The sequence below is a fragment of the Electrophorus electricus genome, chromosome 4 (assembly GCF_013358815.1).
Source record: "Electrophorus electricus isolate fEleEle1 chromosome 4, fEleEle1.pri, whole genome shotgun sequence".
NCBI classification, from domain to species: domain Eukaryota; kingdom Metazoa; phylum Chordata; class Actinopteri; order Gymnotiformes; family Gymnotidae; genus Electrophorus; species Electrophorus electricus.
Genome location: NC_049538.1, coordinates 27,321,965 through 27,340,888, shown reverse-complemented (window position 1 = coordinate 27,340,888; position 18,924 = coordinate 27,321,965). Strand labels below are relative to the sequence as shown.

The 18,924-nt window shown below is 41.8% G+C and overlaps 2 protein-coding genes across 2 annotated transcripts in view; both read right to left on the bottom strand.

Moving 5' to 3' along the window:
* ripor1 (RHO family interacting cell polarization regulator 1) overlaps nucleotides 1-9,697 on the bottom strand; it is a 50,581-nt gene extending 40,884 nt beyond the window's left edge. The window contains exon 1 of the mRNA XM_035525488.1: nucleotides 9,607-9,697. Within this exon, the coding sequence (XP_035381381.1) occupies nucleotides 9,607-9,682 (76 nt within the window). The 5' untranslated portion in view covers nucleotides 9,683-9,697. The remainder of the gene's footprint in view (nucleotides 1-9,606) is intronic.
* Nucleotides 9,698-11,795: 2,098 nt separating this feature from the next.
* zgc:158868 (uncharacterized protein LOC791147 homolog) lies at nucleotides 11,796-13,931 on the bottom strand. The gene is given in 4 exon segments (XM_035525450.1): nucleotides 11,796-12,221; nucleotides 12,401-12,531; nucleotides 12,810-12,932; nucleotides 13,922-13,931. Coding segments are annotated over 4 exon segments (354 nt in total). The 3' UTR covers nucleotides 11,796-12,131.
* Nucleotides 13,932-18,924: the final 4,993 nt, after the last annotated feature.

Below are 18,924 nucleotides of genomic sequence, written 5' to 3'. Positions count from 1 at the left end.
TCACTCATTTCCCACATCTTACCTCATCTCCCCCTGGTGTTTGTGTCTGAAACTCAAGTTGCTTTTGGTGTTGCCTCTAGATGCCTGTGCTTGGGCAGCTGGATCCACTGATGTGTTCCCAGAGGGGAAGAACCTTGACCGCCTTCCTCCCCGCTGCACCCTAGCAGTCAGTGACCCCTGAACCCCAGCCTGTCCGGCTTCACCATCCTCCCTCAAAGCATGTCTATAGGTTAAGAGGGGGAAGTCTTTGATCTTTGATTACTTTTTCTTAAGTTCTCTCTCTCTCCCTCCCTCCCTCCAGAGATTTGTAGATTAATTTTCTCTGCACAGCTTCCAACTTTTACTCACTCAGTACGCTGAAACGTTACGTTTTGACCTTCTACCCCACAGGGAAATGGTCGCTTATCTTACTTGGCAGCACTTGGCCAGACTAAAACATCAATGTATTTATAAACTTTCAGAGTCTTTTGCTCTTTCTGCTCGCTCACCTGAGGAGCCTGGCGCATGTCCTGCCCAAGGGAGGCATTTTGTTCTGGGAGAGTGTTGGTGAGTGGGCAGGTTTCACACAGGTGTGCATCGATGCAGTGATCAAAGGCTGTCATGTGACATCATTTCCAGCATGGAAGGCAAAGGAAGGAAGAGAACTCCCCACAGAATATGTGAAAGCATGCATGGGTGAGAGAGAGAGAGAGAAAGCTGTGTAGGAGACCGAAAAAAAGCCAAGAGACAAACCTCCGTCATTATGTAAGGGTTCCCGTTCACTGAGCATTTGCTTTGAGTGGTTTGCCAACCCCAGAAGGGCTGCCCAGTTGCCTACCATAATATGGTGATACACATGAGCAGATATGTTCACTTACCCACACATGAGTTGCATAACACCTGTTAGGTCCATCTGTTCCTCTTGTATTTCAGAACACACATGAGCATACACACAAACACACAAGAAACTACTTTATAACTAAGATATCTGCCTAGACATACACACACACACACACACGATTTTCTGGCCTAGGGGAGAAGGATCTCTGATAAAATCTTACCCTGGGGCATTTGGCTGGATATTTGGGTCAATCATACAGTGCTCATTTCCACCCTAGAGGAGGCCGTGTGTACAATCACTCATTATTCATGTAGACCAAAGGAGTAAACATTCACATTTTAAATCTTTCAGCTCAGTTTGAGGCTGGTGGCATGTGATTGGCACAACTGCCGTATCACTCTTCCATCAACAAACAGCATCACACAACTCCACACCATGTAGAAGTACAAAGCTTACAAGCGTACTTTTGTAGCACTCTAAACCCAGAGCCTGACCATATATTATATAACTCACTCTTGTCAAACACTCAAGTGATGTGTAATCGGTCTTTTCTCAGACACGGTGGACTTTTTCTACTTAGGACCAGCTGTCACGTCTGCCACGAGAGCACTGACGTTCAAGGACTACGTTAACCACAAACCCCCAGTTTGTTCCCAGTCACCAGATTATTAGTCTTACCTATATCTCGTTATCGTTATGGGTCTTTGTATATAACCCATCTGTGTTAATTCAGTCTTTGTAAAGTCTCGTTTGCCTGTCTAACGTTTCTGAGCGTTTTGGATTTTCATTTCCCTGGTTACTTAGATCCTTGCCTGTATTGTTGGATTACCCTTTTTGCCTGTTCCCCTTTGGATTTGTTTGCCTTGCTGGATTGACCTCGATTAGATGCTGATGCCTGTTTTTGACTATGATTTGGATTGCCCTTATCGGATTAAAATACTTTGTTTTACTGCATTTGACTCTATTTCTGTTCAACACATATTACACAGCCAACTTCACAGATCATTTAAAATTCTGATTTTTATGGTCCCAATCATGACTCAGACATGACTGCTAAAGGTCATAATGTTAACTTACCCTAAGGTGGTCTTAATCTCATTAGCTTGTTATAACCGAGTTGGGTAATATTTTGTAATACAACTGCAACATTTCTTGAACACCTTTGTATGATTTATACTTTTGTTGCTTACAATTATAGTGTGATGAAACTACTGACAGGAGAGGATCCACATATAGGGCATGAGAAATACTGAGACAGTGAACTGGACAAAAACACGATCCAGAAAACAGCCTAGAGCCAAAAACTGGGAGATGAGAGAGCAGAGGTACAAAAATCACAAAATCCAAAAAATAGCAGATGGAAGAAAGAAAAATGTGCAAGAAGTGGAGGCTACAAAATGAAGACTCAGTATGAAGGCACTTGGTAAACAAGGCTATAAGGACATATATAATTAAGTAATTAGAGGGGAGACAGGTGTGTGAAGTTAGTATTGCAGTGAGGCTGATGGGCTTGGCTGGTTGTGTGATTGACTGTTAGGGTGGAGCTGTATGAACATGTGACATATAGATTAATTTTCCTTTGTAGTTTCCCATAATTAACTGCCATATTTTTCACTTTTTAAATCTTAGTACACATTTAGCCTTTGAATAGGCCGAAGATATTTGAGGTTATTTTCCTGTGCTTTAATTAATTTTTTAAAAAAGCACTTCACAACTATGAGAACTCTGAGCCAGTGCCCTGTGATGCAGTGTGTGGGGTCTGTTCCAACTTCTCCTGGGGGGTTCAAACTCCCACTCCAGGAACCTTGTCACATGTCCCCACATTTGCACTCCCTGGGCCTCCGTGACTCAACTACCACACCCCAGACCCCAGGGGGTGGACCCTTGATCCCTCAGCCTGCCTAATCTCTCCCCCAGCTTGGAATATCCTGCTTCCCTTGAGCGATCGGATGACGGTGGGGATTAGCTGGTGTGGATGCTCGGTGGCAGAGGACAGGAAGTGGCTTCTCGACAGAGCCTGCCTCGCTCAGAGGCAGCCAGCGCGTACACACACTGTAGAGAATGCATGTGTGTGTGTGTGTGTGTGTGTGTGCGCGCGTCTGATATTTTTGTGAACATGTATGTGCTTTTGGCATGTGTTTGGAATGCAGGCTGTTCTTTATGTCTGTTATAAGGATGTGGTTAAATGAGGTTTGCCTTATGCTTTGCAAATAGACTGATTGCGCCAGTAATTTCTTGGTGAGCAGTGTTGAGCCCTGAGGCCTGAGCCCAGGCTGGAGCCATCACTGCAGAATAAAAGCACAGAGCAGATCTGATCCAGGACCTGTAATTAAAGCTCAGCCAAAGGGCTCACCTTAATGCACATGTTGAAAGAGGTGAGCGAGCGCTGAACGTCAGCCAGAATGGGAGGATGGATGGAATAACACATGAGAGGATGAGAGCAGAGAGAGCAGAGAGAGGAGGGAGAGAGAGAGAGAGAGAGAGAGAGAGAGAGAGAGAGATGGATGGATAAAGGGCCATAAACAGAAAAGAAACTGAAAGTAAAAATCCTAAGATTCCCCAAAAATGCAGTATCAGATCAGAGAAGAGCACAGTTTCATGCCTTCAGTGCCTGTGCATGAACAGACAGGAAGAAACTGCTCCTATTTCTCCATGCTCAGAAACCCTGATTCAAAGTCATCCTACTCAACACATGACCATGCTCAGGGCCCGAGAACAGCCCACAACAGCGTAGCCCAACCCCAGACCCTGCTGTAAACAAGGACGGCCACACAAAGAGGCTATTGCTTGGTTTATTTCCCTGTGCTGGTTTCCTGGTGGCGGGGCACATCTCCGTGCTTCCTGCTCAGCCTCTGGACTGGGGAGCCTCATTAAGCTCTGTGTTTACAGCCGCTCGGGGCCCTGCATGGCCTGTGTCAGGAAGAGAGCTGCCGGAGCAGGTTATGGGTGCGTTCCATCTCATTTTTATACCGTCCAGCCCACCGAGTTGGGAGGATCCCAGTCCAGGGCGAGGAGCTTGCCTTCTACTGGTTCCTGTCTCATGGGACACAGGCCTATGTAAATGCGGTGGTGCAGTAAAAGTTACGCAGCTGGTTTACCAGACCCGGATGAAGTATGGCATCTGGAATTACACAAAAACCAAGACAGAGCTGAATAGTCCACTGATGTCACAGGGGATGTAAATCAATCTAAATGGCCTTCTATTTGGTTTATAATGACTTATACACTGCCTGTGGCATAAATACTATTAATTCTGTGTAATACAAATTTCAGATTTCAGTCCTTGAATATGTGTTGTTTATTAATTATTTATATCCTGGAAAAATATAATACATGGTGAAGAATATAATTTTAATAATAAAATGTATATATTTTTTTCTATATAATTGTATGTGTATGTATGTATATATATGTATGTATATATATATAATCCAAACAAGATTCCAGGTGAGTAACTGCAATAACTGTGAGTAACTGTACTGTAGTAAGAGAGAGAGAGAGAGAGAGATTCAAAATTGTAGTGAAGTACACAAGGTTTCCAGAGAACAAGTTCTGGTACAAAACTGGTTCATATATATATATATATATAGGAACAGACTAGAGAAGACTACTGAATATTATCTCTCTAGTTCCACAGTACAATTCCTCCTCCTCTTCCTCAAACTCTCCAATTCCTCCTCCTCTTCCTCAAACTTTCCATTACTGTCTGCTTCATCTCATCTGTTGTTGCCATTCTGATTATCTACTGCCACACACATACACCCACACGCACACACACACGTGCACGCGCACACACACACACACACACACACACACAGCAATCTGTCTTTGCTCCCGCTGTGGAGCTGCCCACACGGCCACACAAATATTCCATAATCGCCTACTTACAAAGTGACACACTGAAAAAGAAAGTGAAAGAAATAAAACGTCACTGACAAACCTGAGGCTGAGTCTGGCCATTCAAACTTTAGGATTTTTTTGCAGTCTGTTGAGAGGTGTACGTGCGTAAGTAATCTATGTCAGTGGTAACTCATATTCCTGTCCTCTTATAGCAAGATAAAGAGGAGAAGACAAGGCCCTCTAGAGAATAGCAGACTCACATGAAATAATAGTAACCCAAGACTGCACTCCGGTGGACACTTTAGGAAACATGTTGTATCGGGGCCTTGTGTAGCAAAGAGCTCAATTGTTGGTGCAACTATTTATTGGAGGCTTTATGACTTCATGAAAAAAGCATACAAGTTCATGGAAAACCAGTTACATATGTCACTGTAAATGGAGGTGTGGTGCCTGAGTTCGCAAAGATGTTTGATAAGCACACACACACACACGTCAATGAACTTTAGTGAAATGCGACATCAATAAAATGAGACTTCAGTGAAATGACTGTAAAAATCTGTAACATACCCTGTGAAATGTCAGAATGATGCACATAAATGCACCCAGCCAAGATTAAAGACACATACGTGACATTTTCTTCTCACTGAATTTTGCAGTTTATTCACCTTTGACCCACGTTCACTGTCTTAATCTTTAACGAAATTTATGCACTCTCATTCCTCAGCAGCATGTACACTGATCTTAAGATATGAATGAACAGACCCTTTTCCTATACATGGCTACAGTGTCAGGAGATGTTTCTCACTGCGGACACAGTGCACGGAGGATTGCAGCACACGGGTCAGCTGTAAAGGCCATACAGTGAACAGGACCCTCCTTCCCCTCCTGGTGCTGGACTCATGAAATTCTCTCACACACATACACACACACACACACACACACACACACACACACACACACACACACACACACACACACACACACACACACACAAAAGAACTAGCTTGATTCAATCTAATCAACACTCACTGTACGTAGCTGAAATGTACACACTACCTGCATTGCCAGACGTACGCTAAATACGATCAACACACCATACAGAATAATGGCATATCAGAAGCATCTGCCTTCTGCCTGTGTACGCAAAAATAATACTGACATAGCTGATGAGACTGCGAGAGGGTCTTTAACATTTTAATGTGTGTGCATGTGTGTGTGTTTCTATCATTTTACATGCACACATGATGAGCTCAGATAAATCATTCACACACACACACACACCTGCACTCACAATCAATACCTGCCCCACCTAAGAAGACCTGATCATGCACCACAAAGACAAAAGATTTAGATATCAGTATAGATATTAGTACCAAGTTATTATTATTATTATTATTATTATTATTATTATTAGGAGTAGTAGTAATGATTAACTAACAGCTATTGTACATAATCAGATAAAAGACCCATGAAAAATAAGCACATTAGATTACACATTAAACAAGCACTTTCACAGTTCTGCAAAACATTCCATTGACGTTCAGACCAAATCACTTAACAGCATCATCTCAGTGGAACAGATCTATGGTTCGAGTATCCACCCACAATCCTTTTTCTCAGGAAGTGTCAAGCCTACATAGACATTTAAGTCCATATCAAAGCAGGGGAAATCTGGCCATGTTTCCTGTCATTGTGGCCTGTGTGTGTCACTGCTCACCACCCTTAATCCTTGTCCAGCTCTGCTCAGTTCAGAGGGCTTTCCATTAAGGGCATAAGACAATAATGAATGACTCATAAACAGTTATGGGGAAACAGTAGCATGGCGACTTGTGGTTGCATGATATTTGAACCCCATGAGAACCTGATTTCTGATGTCATCATAATGAGTCAAGGTTACAGGCATGGCCAAATTTGTTCTTTTTTCCAATGTACTGAAACAGCAGTTTGAGATACAATATCAAATCGGCAGAGTACAAAGAAACATACATAGTAGTCATATGAGCCTTGTGATGTGAAAAAACTATCACGTTTGCATCTGCATATTCCAGCTTTCTCCGATATTGATACTGTAAAGGCAAATACTACTATAACAATTAAGACATGACATGTTGTACAGTCCTAACAGTTACTATTTAAATGATGCACACTAGACTCTACAGCACGTTAGAGTCTGTAAGTGGGCAGATGACAGTCTCTACTGTTGCCACAATCCTGTTTTGGCCCTTAGTCCAGCCTACAAGGCTCTCAGTCCAGCCTACAGGGCCCTCAGTCCAGCATACATGGCCCTCAGTTCAGCCTACAAGCTTTCACTCCAGCCTACAGGACTCTCAGTCCAGCCTACATTTACATTTACAGCATTTATACAGGACTCTCAGTCCAGCCTACATTTACATTTACAGCATTTCTACAGGGCCTTCAGTCCAGCCTACATTTACATTTACAGCATTTCTACAGGGCCTTCAGTCCAGCCTACATTTACATTTACAGCATTTCTACAGGGCCTTCAGTCCAGCCTACATTTACATTTACAGCATTTCTACAGGGCCTTCAGTCCAGCCTACATTTACATTTACAGCATTTATACAGGACTCTCAGTCCAGCCTACATTTACATTTACAGCATTTCTACAGGGCCTTCAGTCCAGCCTACATTTACATTTACAGCATTTATACAGGACTCTCAGTCCAGCCTACAGATCCGTTTGCAGCAGCCATCACACAGAGAGTAGGAAATATCTAAGACTTGCGCTAAGCTTTTATATACAAATAGTATTATATGTGCTGATTATTTGCCCAGCATCAGTTCTAACACACACACATATACATATGTGTATAAACACACACACACACACACACACACACACACACACACACACACACACACAAACACACACACCTCTCACCACTTCTGACACATTTCGTAACACTCCAGGAATCTACCCGCCTATCTCCCCCGGCTGTGTTGATTTGGTATTTTGTCAAGCAGGAAGGGCATCGCAGGCTGCTCTGTGACCCCTGCACCGCCCTCCTCAGCCCTCACATCTGGACCATTGAAACCCCTAACCTCTCCACCCTACACCAGTGACAGCTATTGCCTATCAGTCTCACATGCCAGAGGACTGAGCTGACAGCTTCCCCTCTGACTAATAACGTGTTTGCGTTCGCGAGCATACGTGTGTGTACATGTGTGCATTTGGAAGTCAGAAACAGGCATGGCAAAATATTTTTTTAAAAAGTCAGCGTAAAGAGAACACTAACAGTCTTATAGAACAGAAGCAGTGTGAGAAAGGCAAACTGATAGCCAGAAGAACACTTTTTCCTGGGTCGCAGAGCTGCCCACAGGGTAAACTGGTTTCAGGCGCATGTAAACTTTGATGGCTGGGTCCCTTTTGTCTGCAGCAGGGGGGTAAATCATTGGCTTTGGTGAACCACATAGTGGTCAGAGGTCAGAGTGGAGTTACACTATTGGAAAGCTGAGTTGTACAAGTGAATTGATTTTGTGTACAATGTGCTCTACACATATGTGTTTCTGAACAGCCACACCAAGGACACTTTGTGACAGACCACATCAAGAGGACAAAAGGGAATTTTTTTGGTGTGTGTGTGTGTGTGTGTGTGTGTGTGTGTGTGTGTGTGTGTGTGTGTATAAGAAAGGTGACCAAGACAAATAACAGAGCCAAAGTCCCACTGCAGAATAACTTAATAACTTTCCAGTGGTCTGTTGGAATATCTCAGGTTAGCACCTGCCTCACCTCACAGAGCCCAGTCACCTACTTACCTTATCAGCGATCTCTAAGTGATCACCTGAATTAACCTAATATTCCTTTATTGCGGATATGACTGTTCATTCCACAGGCCTGAGTTTCATAATGGCATATCGGGGTTCTAGACATACATTGCAGGTGGCTGTTCAGAGGGAGCAGCTGAGAATGTAAATAACTGTATGAAAAGACAGCACTGAAACAGCATGTGGGTACAGACCAAGTGTTTGCAGTTTCTTATCTCTTTGTCTTGTGTTTGAGTGAAACTCACACCCACCCACACAAGTACACATTTGTATTACTGTCCTTGTGGGGTATTTCCATTGACTTGTTTAATAATGTAGCTAAATAATGTTATGCAAATCCTTTAAACTCAGTAAAAAACAGGTAATTGTTTGGTTCTTTTAGAGAGCAAGCTGTACATGTATATATTCATGTTAGGGTCAAGGGACTCAAAAAGTATTTTTTTTAAAGCTTTACATGATAATGTTATTTACCACATTACACAGCATGCCATGCAAAAATCTGTAAGAAAAAACAGACTATAGGCTTTAATGACACTTGCCAAGGAATGCAAGGTCTTTGTGACAGTAATTGTGATCTTCTCGCTCTTTTCACTGTGATATTTAATTACACCGGGTTTATTATTATTTTTCAAATCACAGTAACTAGTCATCACCCAGTTCTGCTTCCATGTCTAAAAGTCCCGGGACCCAACTGAGGCAGCATTAATGGAGTTGACCACCATTTTTAATAAGGAGAATGCTGCCTGAGGTCACTGAACTTTGACCACAAAGGTCAAACAAAAGAACCTCTGCCTTGCCTGCATACATTTTCCAAATTAAAACAGAAGTAAATACTGTGTTATACAAAGATCTATAACACTTAAAAATCTGAATCACTTAAGACTGGGGCCCAAGTCTTCTATGCACTAATGTACCAAACGTTATAGGGGCACACTGGTGCGTGGAGTCCCCACTTCAGGCTCCTGAGGAGCGCACATTCAGAACCGCGGAGAGTTTATAGTCAAATTTATAGACAAATGTAGCACGACTTACGCTGTCAATGCCCTCATGCGCTCACTGCGATGCAGGGTTAGTCTAGTATATCAAGAAAAATCGTGATATATATTTTACTTGAATAAAATACACGCACTCTTAAAAAGTTTTTAGACTGCAAGCATTACCTTCTGACCACAACGGGACAATGAACCCGTACGCCCCGTCACCTCGAGCAACCCACCCCGGACGTGATATATTCATCTCAGATCCACCCCACGGCGAGCTGGCAGCAGAACCTCATGTCTACATTTTAAGAGTAAGGGGAAACCGTATTTAATCTATTGGACGGGGGCCAGTTCACTTCTTAATCCAACAGGAACATCCGAAAGTGGTGCAATAGTCTCTCTAGCAGAGTCCTAATAATTAACTGTCCGCGCTAAAAGGACGAACAGAGAGCACACGATCAGCGGACTCGTGAATTAAAACACAATATACGCGTTATCGTGCGTAAAGGTTCACGGAACAGAAGCGCAAACCGTTGCCAAAACCCTACCTTAACGAATTCGGTGTGGCAAACCTCGTTTCTGACGTTACGAGAATGGAAACGGTCCAAAAGTCAATCGCGACGGGGTGAAATGGTCAGAGAGAAGTTTCAGCGCCAATGTTTGCGCAAATTTTCCAACCCGAGTCTTGCGGGGCTGTGCGGGATAACGCGCCCAAACGTTCACCGAAGTCTCTGCTCCCACTTCTGAGACGCATCGCCAGCAAATGCCAGCGGACACCTCCCTGTCCTCAGACCGAGCAGGAGTGCCACCACGGGTAATTAAAAGTCAGCAGTCAATGTTAATTAGTATTTGCCAACAAAACATGGGGATTCCTGACACCGACGAATCTGCTTGTTTGCCACGTGAACGAGAATACAGTAGTCGGTGGTTGGTCGTGTTATCAGGTGAAGTGTTAAGACTGATAACGGTTAATAAACTTCTGTTAATCTTCAAATAATTTAGATTATGTTCGGCATTTATTTAGTTTGACACATACTGTATAGCCATCGTTTTATCACAGGCCTCACAGTAGCCATCGTTTTATTTTTGCATAATTATTTTTGCAAAATCATTAATTATTAATTTAGAGATCCTACAGTATGGGTAACACATTCATTAATCATTAATTATTAATTTAGAGATCCTACAGTATGGGTAACACATTCATTAATCATTAATTATTAATTTAAAGATCCTACAGTATGGGTAACACATTCATTAATCATTAATTATTAATTTAGAGATCCTACAGTATGGGTAACACATTCATTAATCATTAATTATTAATTTAGAGATCCTACAGTATGGGTAACACATTCATTAATCATTAATTATTAATTTAGAGATCCTACAGTATGGGTAACAGCCTACACTGTAAATGTGCGAAGAAAAAGACCATCACACTATTGTGTGGCAGAGGTAGCGATTGGCGAGTGTTTTGATAGATACTAACTATACATTTAGATGTACAATTCTTTCAGTCTACAGTTCTTTCAGTCTACAGTAGTACATTCTCTTCTTTAGTTTTCTCCATGCTGTAAGTTGAGCAAAGTTTTGATTTGCATACTTGATATGGAACTTTTCTTCAAAGACCTCCTGGATTCACTTAGTACTAAAATTTCACACATAATCCGCTTCCTGGGGATAAGAAAGACTGATGCAGAACCGCAAACAAACGGCATATCTCTGAAGCCTCACTCCTGGCCTGTGTGGAACCCTAAACGATAAGAAGGTAGACTTGCAATTGCACATTGTTCCACAAGAGGGCATACCTTTCCCATTGATGTTCATTTCAAACCGTTCCTTTTTTTTTTTTGTACACTGCTGGTACATGTATTATTACTAGCACATGTGAAGTGAAAGGTTTGACTAGAAAACATGTTTTGATCTAAAGCTTTGCTCAGTTATGCCACTCTGATATTGTCTAAAGTCTTATGTGATACCACTACCAAACCACAAAGGGTGAATTAACATACAACACTGTAAAAGCCTTATTCATCACTGGTGGTAGCACTTTTCTTAACATATCACAAAGAATGATTTCACATTGGTCATGGGACCTATATTCTTGTATGGTAGTCTGACAGCAGCTTGCTTGGGTTCAGCTTTTTAAGTTGAAGCTGTGAAGAAAAACCAACTCATTCTGCCCCGGCATTCAAGTCTAGCCCATAATGCCGTTCTCCCACAAGCTGCTGTTGGATCAGCCCATCATTTGACTTTAGTAAGAGTAGCACCAGTGTGGGGTAAAGGGACTCCCACTGGCTAGCCATCTCACTTTTTGTTCCATTCCACTCTCTTTCACCTCATCGTCCGTCCCGCCTAATCACAAAACACTGTCACGAGACCATCTAGGGGAAGTGGCTGACTTTAATCATGCCACTCTGCTCTCAGGAAACGTCTCTGGGAAGTTCCTCAACTGATCTCGCCTTCATGGCTATCCAGTGAATATCCCTCAGTATCTGACCTTCAGTTTAGCTGTCGTTACACAGTACGCCAAATTTAGGTGATGCTTAAACATAACAATGGATTGTGCTACATAAATAATTTATTTGCAACATTTATGGCACACAATGCAGACACGGGCAGTGTGTCAGGGCAAGGGTATTTATAACGGTGTGCATTGTCACAAACTGTGTTGGAGACGCCTTTGCTGAAATGTCTACGCATCACCACAGGATATTGTTGCCTTCCCAGTCCAGCAGGGTTCCACTGTGTTTCTCCATTAGGGAAGAGACCATCCTGAGCACAAGGGGCGCCTTCAGGTACAAGAATGAGATGTATACATTCACACAATTTGTAGGAAAGCATTAGGACCTTGCCTTCATGATACATTGATTTTGATGCTTTGTATGTAAAAAGCCACACAATAAAAAAAAATACTGGTCACACCAAAATGGAAATAATATTATCCTGCTCAGCTTGTGCAGTTACTCACACGTTCACCACCCAGGTCAGTTAAGAACCAGCCACGGTGTACCGCCATGACAAGAATTCAGTCTTTTGTAAAGTTCTCAGCCCAGTGTCTTGTCAGCATGTTCAGGGCAGCCCGAGAACAGATGAACATCTCTGAGACACAAGCCCCATATGAGAATGCCGTGAGACTGATAGCCCGCTTTAACCCTAGCCAAAGTCTGTATAAGCTCACTAAGGTAAGCTCACTGAGACCACTGTAAACCTGGCCTTGAAATGCTAGATAGGAGCATGATGAAATAGTTGGAAAATCATTGCGTCTGTGCTATTTTCTCAAAACAGGTCGCCATAGCGACCTCACCATGCTCCGGTTCCACTAGATGTGTCATTCAGGTGTTCACTGGGGAAAGCCCAACCCATGGGGTTAGGCTTACTGATGGAATGATTAAATAGAGAGCTCACTTTGCTGGTTCTGTAGGCGCACGTCGGTGTCAAGGTGAACATCTTGGGGCACCACTCAATGGAGGAGAACATCGTGGAGATGTTGATGACTGCAGCTCACCTGCAGGCATGCCTGTCTGGTGAGTGAAGAGTGACACAGCCCTGCACAGGTACAGCGGGCAGTACTGCAGTCAAAAAGGATCCATTACAGAGTTTCCCAGTCACACTCCTTAGAACGCAAATGTCAGGTTTTTGCTTTGCTGTTATTTGGAATAACACATTACCGCAAAAGACAACGAAGCACAGTCTGTAGTTGATTACATAACCTAGACAGGATATGCCAAATGCATTTTTTGAGCTACTTCAAAGATGTTTGTAATGAGCATGGCTCCCACCACATTTGTCTGAAATGTTTCCATCATTTCCAGCTCTCCAGTGTTGCGCAGCACTACACAGCCATTAATGCCGGCGTTGTTGGTGATCATATTTAAGCTACTGCCTTTCAGCTTGCTCCCCACCACTTATGCAGCCTGAGAGAGAGATACTCAGCTTGGTCGTCATGACTGTGGAAACCATGAAAAAGCATAGATAACATCCAGCAACCCCAAATTTCAACCTGTCCACCAACTCCAGCAACCCAATACTTCAAACCCTCCAACAACAGTTCACCAACTTGTATACCAACCCCTCCACCTCTCCATACACCAATCCCTACACCAACACCTCCATCAACCCCTACATCTACAACTGTGACTCCCAAATACTATTATGGAGACCATATCTGCTGCCTATTTTTTGTGCTTTCCCTAATTAAAGGGACTGATAGAAGTTGCCAGCTGGTTACTACACTGTGTGCTCTGGATCAGATGCATCAGATGACTGAAATAATTACTCATAGGTTTCTACAACAATTATTAAGTTTAAATTAATGTCATCACATTTGTGTTAATGTGGCAGCTAACCAAGTTGAATGATGGTGACCACAACGCAGTGCTTCTGTGGCAGGTCTCTGAGATCCTGAAGAAGGGACAGTACTTTATGTAGCACTGGGGAAATATGTCTCAAAGGAACATTGAACCATGACTTCCACATAGGTCAAGTGCACCTTTCGACATACGTCCGACTTATTGCAGTTACTGTAGTAAATGAGCAAAGGTTAAATGAATAGATGCTAGTTCTCTCTCTCTCTCTCTCTCTCTCTCTCTCTCTCTCTCTCTCTCTCTGTCATTAATAGCAAAAAAATAAAATCTTGCTTTTCAGTCTGTACTGCACAGTCTGTACTGAACCATTAGCACTCTATTTATGCTCCAAGTCTCTATTTCTTCCCCCTACCATGTCTCTCTCTCAGCTGTGCGCTGGGCCCTCTTGAGTCTCTGCTCCCAGCAAAGACGGAATATACATGATCACATATGTGTGCCTGTGTGCATGCACATGCATGAGCACGTACGTGCAGGCTTTCCTACCTCTCTGTCAAAGTCCATTAAGAACAATGCCAATAATGTTTGTAATAGCAAGACATTCTGTACACTGCAAGACTGCAATATGAAATGAATGTGAGCAAACGTCTTGAGTGTCAGAGCCAGCTCACTCATGAATGGCTGTGTTCGACCTGCCTATTTACACTGTGCTTCTGCATAACACATCATGATTCATTTATTATGGTAAGCTAATAGTTGTTGTGAATCAAATAAGTAAATAAATAAATGGCCTTAGCTTGTGGTAGTCTTTGTATTCCCCAAATGCTGTAGTTTAAATCTTGTTATAGGATAGACCCAGTGTGTGTAGTAAGATTTAAATCAATAATTAAATCTTATCTTTAAAGGTCCAGGGAGCCTGTGTTTTCACTCTAACTATATTAACCTTGTTCTTGCAGGCTCACAATGTACAATTATAAACTGTGTTCTATGAATACCATTCCAAAGTTCAGTACATGGCTAATTTATTTCACAAGAATTTCTCTCCCTTTGAGGAAAAATGGGTGGTCCTTATGTTGTGTATAGCTTACCTAAGATTTACTCTCAACAGTTAAAATGCTGATGCACCTGCCACACACTCTACATGACCAGATTCTACACAAATTTGATTTTAGTTTGATTTCACATATTATACATTGTCACAAATATCAGAGTTTAAAAAGCTGCAAGGGTTTTCCTTATCTGCCTCACCTTCTCATAGCTTGCTCCTGACAAGCTGCTCCTGACAAGCTGTTGAACTGCTTTCACTCGTGGAACATTGCTGGCTTTGGTACCGCCCCTGCACTGGTCTGTATGAAACCCTGTGTCTTCACTGCTTGCACTACTTGGCAGTAGGTAAACTATTTGTCCCCACACAATGTCCATGTGTAATTTTTGTTGTATTGTTTGCTGATGTAATTTTTGTTGTATTGTTTGCTGATGTAAACCTAATATATTATCAAATGAGTTAATGTTTTCATCTTGTTTTATTAATTTGAGATTAACTTGACTTGTTTTCTTCGGATAATGTTTGATTGTTGATATATTTCTGTTTGGTTTATCTTTCTGATGCAATTCATTTTGTGTCGTTACATTCAGACTGTGGAAAAATTTCAGTTCAACAACTATAAACATCTCCCAATTCTCCTGGTGTTGTGAAATGATTTTTTAGTAAAGAAATGATGTACTAATTATAAGTGTTCATTACAGATTTATTATAAGTGGGTCTTTAAAGTATTTAAATGTAGATTTAGTGTAGATACTTTTCAAAGTGAACTTTGCTGTAGCATAACTACTTCATTCAACAGCATAACTACTTCATTTGGCTTGTGTAGCTACCAAGGTGTCACTAAAACCAGGTGCAGAAATATTAAAGTGAACGCAGTTGAAGTATAGGCCTATACTTACTGGAGTTTTGTCCACTAGATGGCAGAAGACCGTTAATTGAGAAATCAACAAATGTCCCAGTAGATATAGCGACATCTATTGAACAGCATCCCCACTCACAACCATTGTTACAGTATCAAAACTGTAACAGAGGTTGCCGACTTGACTAACTCACATTTACATTCAAATGGGTGTTCATGTGTTCTTTTAATAAAACTAAGAACATGTGATTAGCATTTCACTGAAATGTGACACTATTAGGTCATATATGGCACAAGATGGAATCTTGCATGCAAGTCTTTCTCTAGGTATCTCCCTTTCTGTTCTTCTTATGGGTGTGACAGAGAATTTCACAACTCCCAGAACACAAAAGAAAATGTAATGGCACACAGGGTAAAGATGTCAAATGTCCTGTGCCAAACCAGTGTTTCACATGGGGCCCAACCCACTCACTTCACTCATAATAAATCTAACACCTCTATAAACCCATTACCTCTAAAAGCTCTTCACACTGGTCATTAGGTAAGCACCTTCCTTTGTCAGCCATTTGCTTTTTAGGGACTCACACACACTTACATATTAGTGGCATTAGTTATTTACTTGGGAAATCCAATTGACCAAAAACCTTTTTAACCATTATCCTATCACAGTCCAGATTCCCAGCCTAACCTTAATCTTTGTCTAATTCTTAACAAATACAGTAATTTAACCTTTAGCATAGGAACATAAGAAAATAAATAAACAATTTTTAAATAAAGTGTATAGAATCTTTAGAAAAAAGCAAACAGCAATGGACTTTCTTATATAATTTTTTTCCCCACATTTGACTATCCAAAGCAAATGACATTTGAAATAGGAGTAACACACACACACACACACTCACTCACACACACACACACACACACACACACACACACAACAGGACAGAAATCAGTTATTTCAGGACATCCCGCATTCACCTAGTCAGGTTTTAACAGTATCTGGCTCATACAGCATCATCTCTAGAGATCTCAGACCAGCTACCTGTTCATATGCTCGGATTCATTAGAATACAAAACTGAACTGTTGAACTAATTTGAGCTCTCTCCTCACCATGAGTAGCTAAAAAGAATATGTTGCCGCAAAGAGCGGAAGATCTGATATTGTTTCGGTTGCTATCAGTCTACAAAAGTATTGCGGCAGACACTGTAATCAGTGACAGACAGTGCATCATACCAGCTGCCTGCTGACAGCTTTGATTTGTGAACACATTCGGGCAATTCTACAGTTAGCCCATTGTCCAGTCCTGTACCTGTCAGACCGCATTGCCGACATTCTGCCTCGTCACAACAGCATGAACTAACTGGGCCAGGAATCTTGTAGCTCAGTTATCACAAGTTGCACAAGCAGATGGAATCCAAGATAATTCCTCAGATATTCAGAGCAAGAATGCTGATCTATGATCAGCTTTTCACCCTAATCAATATGACTGTATTGTTTTATTTGTTTTATTAAGTTTCTGGCTAAGATCTTGATCACATTTGATCACATGCTTAATTAGTGGTGTCATACGACAGACACTGACTGAAGCTCATTGAGGCCTCCAGTGGTTTTTGTTTTTGACCCAGAATTGTCTGATTGCTCATGGAAGATGGCAGAGAGTGGAGTGGAGCGGCCTTGTGCTGGTGAGCCCTCCTGCCATGACTGGGATTCTTTTTTCAGTTGTTTACTTAAAGCTGTAAAGATGAGGAATGCTGAGCAGGAAACTGATTGGCTGATGAGCCAACGGGTCGAGTCACGTAACCTGCTGAGATGTGGGAGAGCCGAGAGAATGCGGTGCCCTCTCTGACGCAGCCAACTGCTCCGACGGCATTACTCTCTCTCTCTCTCTCTCTCTCTCTCTCTCTCTCTCTCTCACACACACACACACACACACACACACACACACACACACACACACACACACACACACACACACACACACACACACACACACATACACACACACACACCCTAGCTCAGGAATCCACTGGAACATTCTGAATCACATCACCAATGACCTGCACAGGTTCCAGGTTTATCCCCCATGTTTTGCTTGAGTGTTTTTTAATCTTTTTTTTGTCTTCTTCTTCTTCCATTTTTAAAATCATGTTCTGGCTTTTAGCATATTGAATGTGCCTGTGTCAAAACTTTCATAAAAACACTGCAGACCTTGTATGCTCATTTCTCATGAAACATTCATAGAGCTGCTGGTTGCGGGGGTTGGGGGGGGCACTTCTATCTCTCTTACTTCTCTCATCTACAGGTTGATTAGCATCCACTGATGCCAACATCTGCATTCAAAATGTCATGAGCTGTGTCACATCAGTAGCGCAGCTACGTTGTAATGTCCTTTTGTGAAGATCTGTCCTACGATGAAGATTTACATTCATACTTGTGAAACATCAAGATAGCCTAGTAGTCTCACTACCCGACACCGCAGACTTACATGTACATCTGGCCACTGAAAACTTCACTTTGGAATCAAATTGGCATCTGGTTATTTACCGAGGCTCCCTTCCACTAGGAATCTGTTAACCTGTATAAGGAATCTGTTTTACTTGATGATTCAGTTCTGGACTCCGGGGTTAAAACCTTTGTGTTACAGTCTCATCCACTGATAATGTATTAATGCCTATATGACCATCAATTTTAATCAATTTAAAGCTTAAACACTGCACTTTTTAGCCTATCTTAAAGCCAGACAAGCAATAAAACACCGGCATAATGAGCCAGTCAAGCAAGTTACTAAATTTGCGTTTTCTCACACTCACATTTTACCCTTGAGACCTTGGAATAAAATCCTCGGTGTCTAGCTTTGTTGTTAGCTGGTATTCTGTTACACGCGCAACCTCTAATCTAAACTTGTTTTAATACAGTTCAGTGGAGCCAAACAACCGCACGCCAAGAATCCTAAATTCAGACAGAGATAGTATGCTCAACAATTAACAAGATAACATTGCTTAACATCGTCTAGCTCACTCGAATCTTTCTTTTACACCAACTATAATGTATAGTTATTCATTGATTCTTACTATTTATTTGACTGGTTTATCTTAGTAGTATTGTTAAATAGAGTTGCCATAACCTATTAGCAATGTGTTAGATTACCTCAATTACCATCAATTGCACCATCATCGCCACATTACTCAGCTTTATAATTTACAGGGGTTGTACAAGATGGAATTTGATGGATAGTTTAAATCATATTATATTATATTAAATGGTAGTGGTATTTTTAGTATAGGTA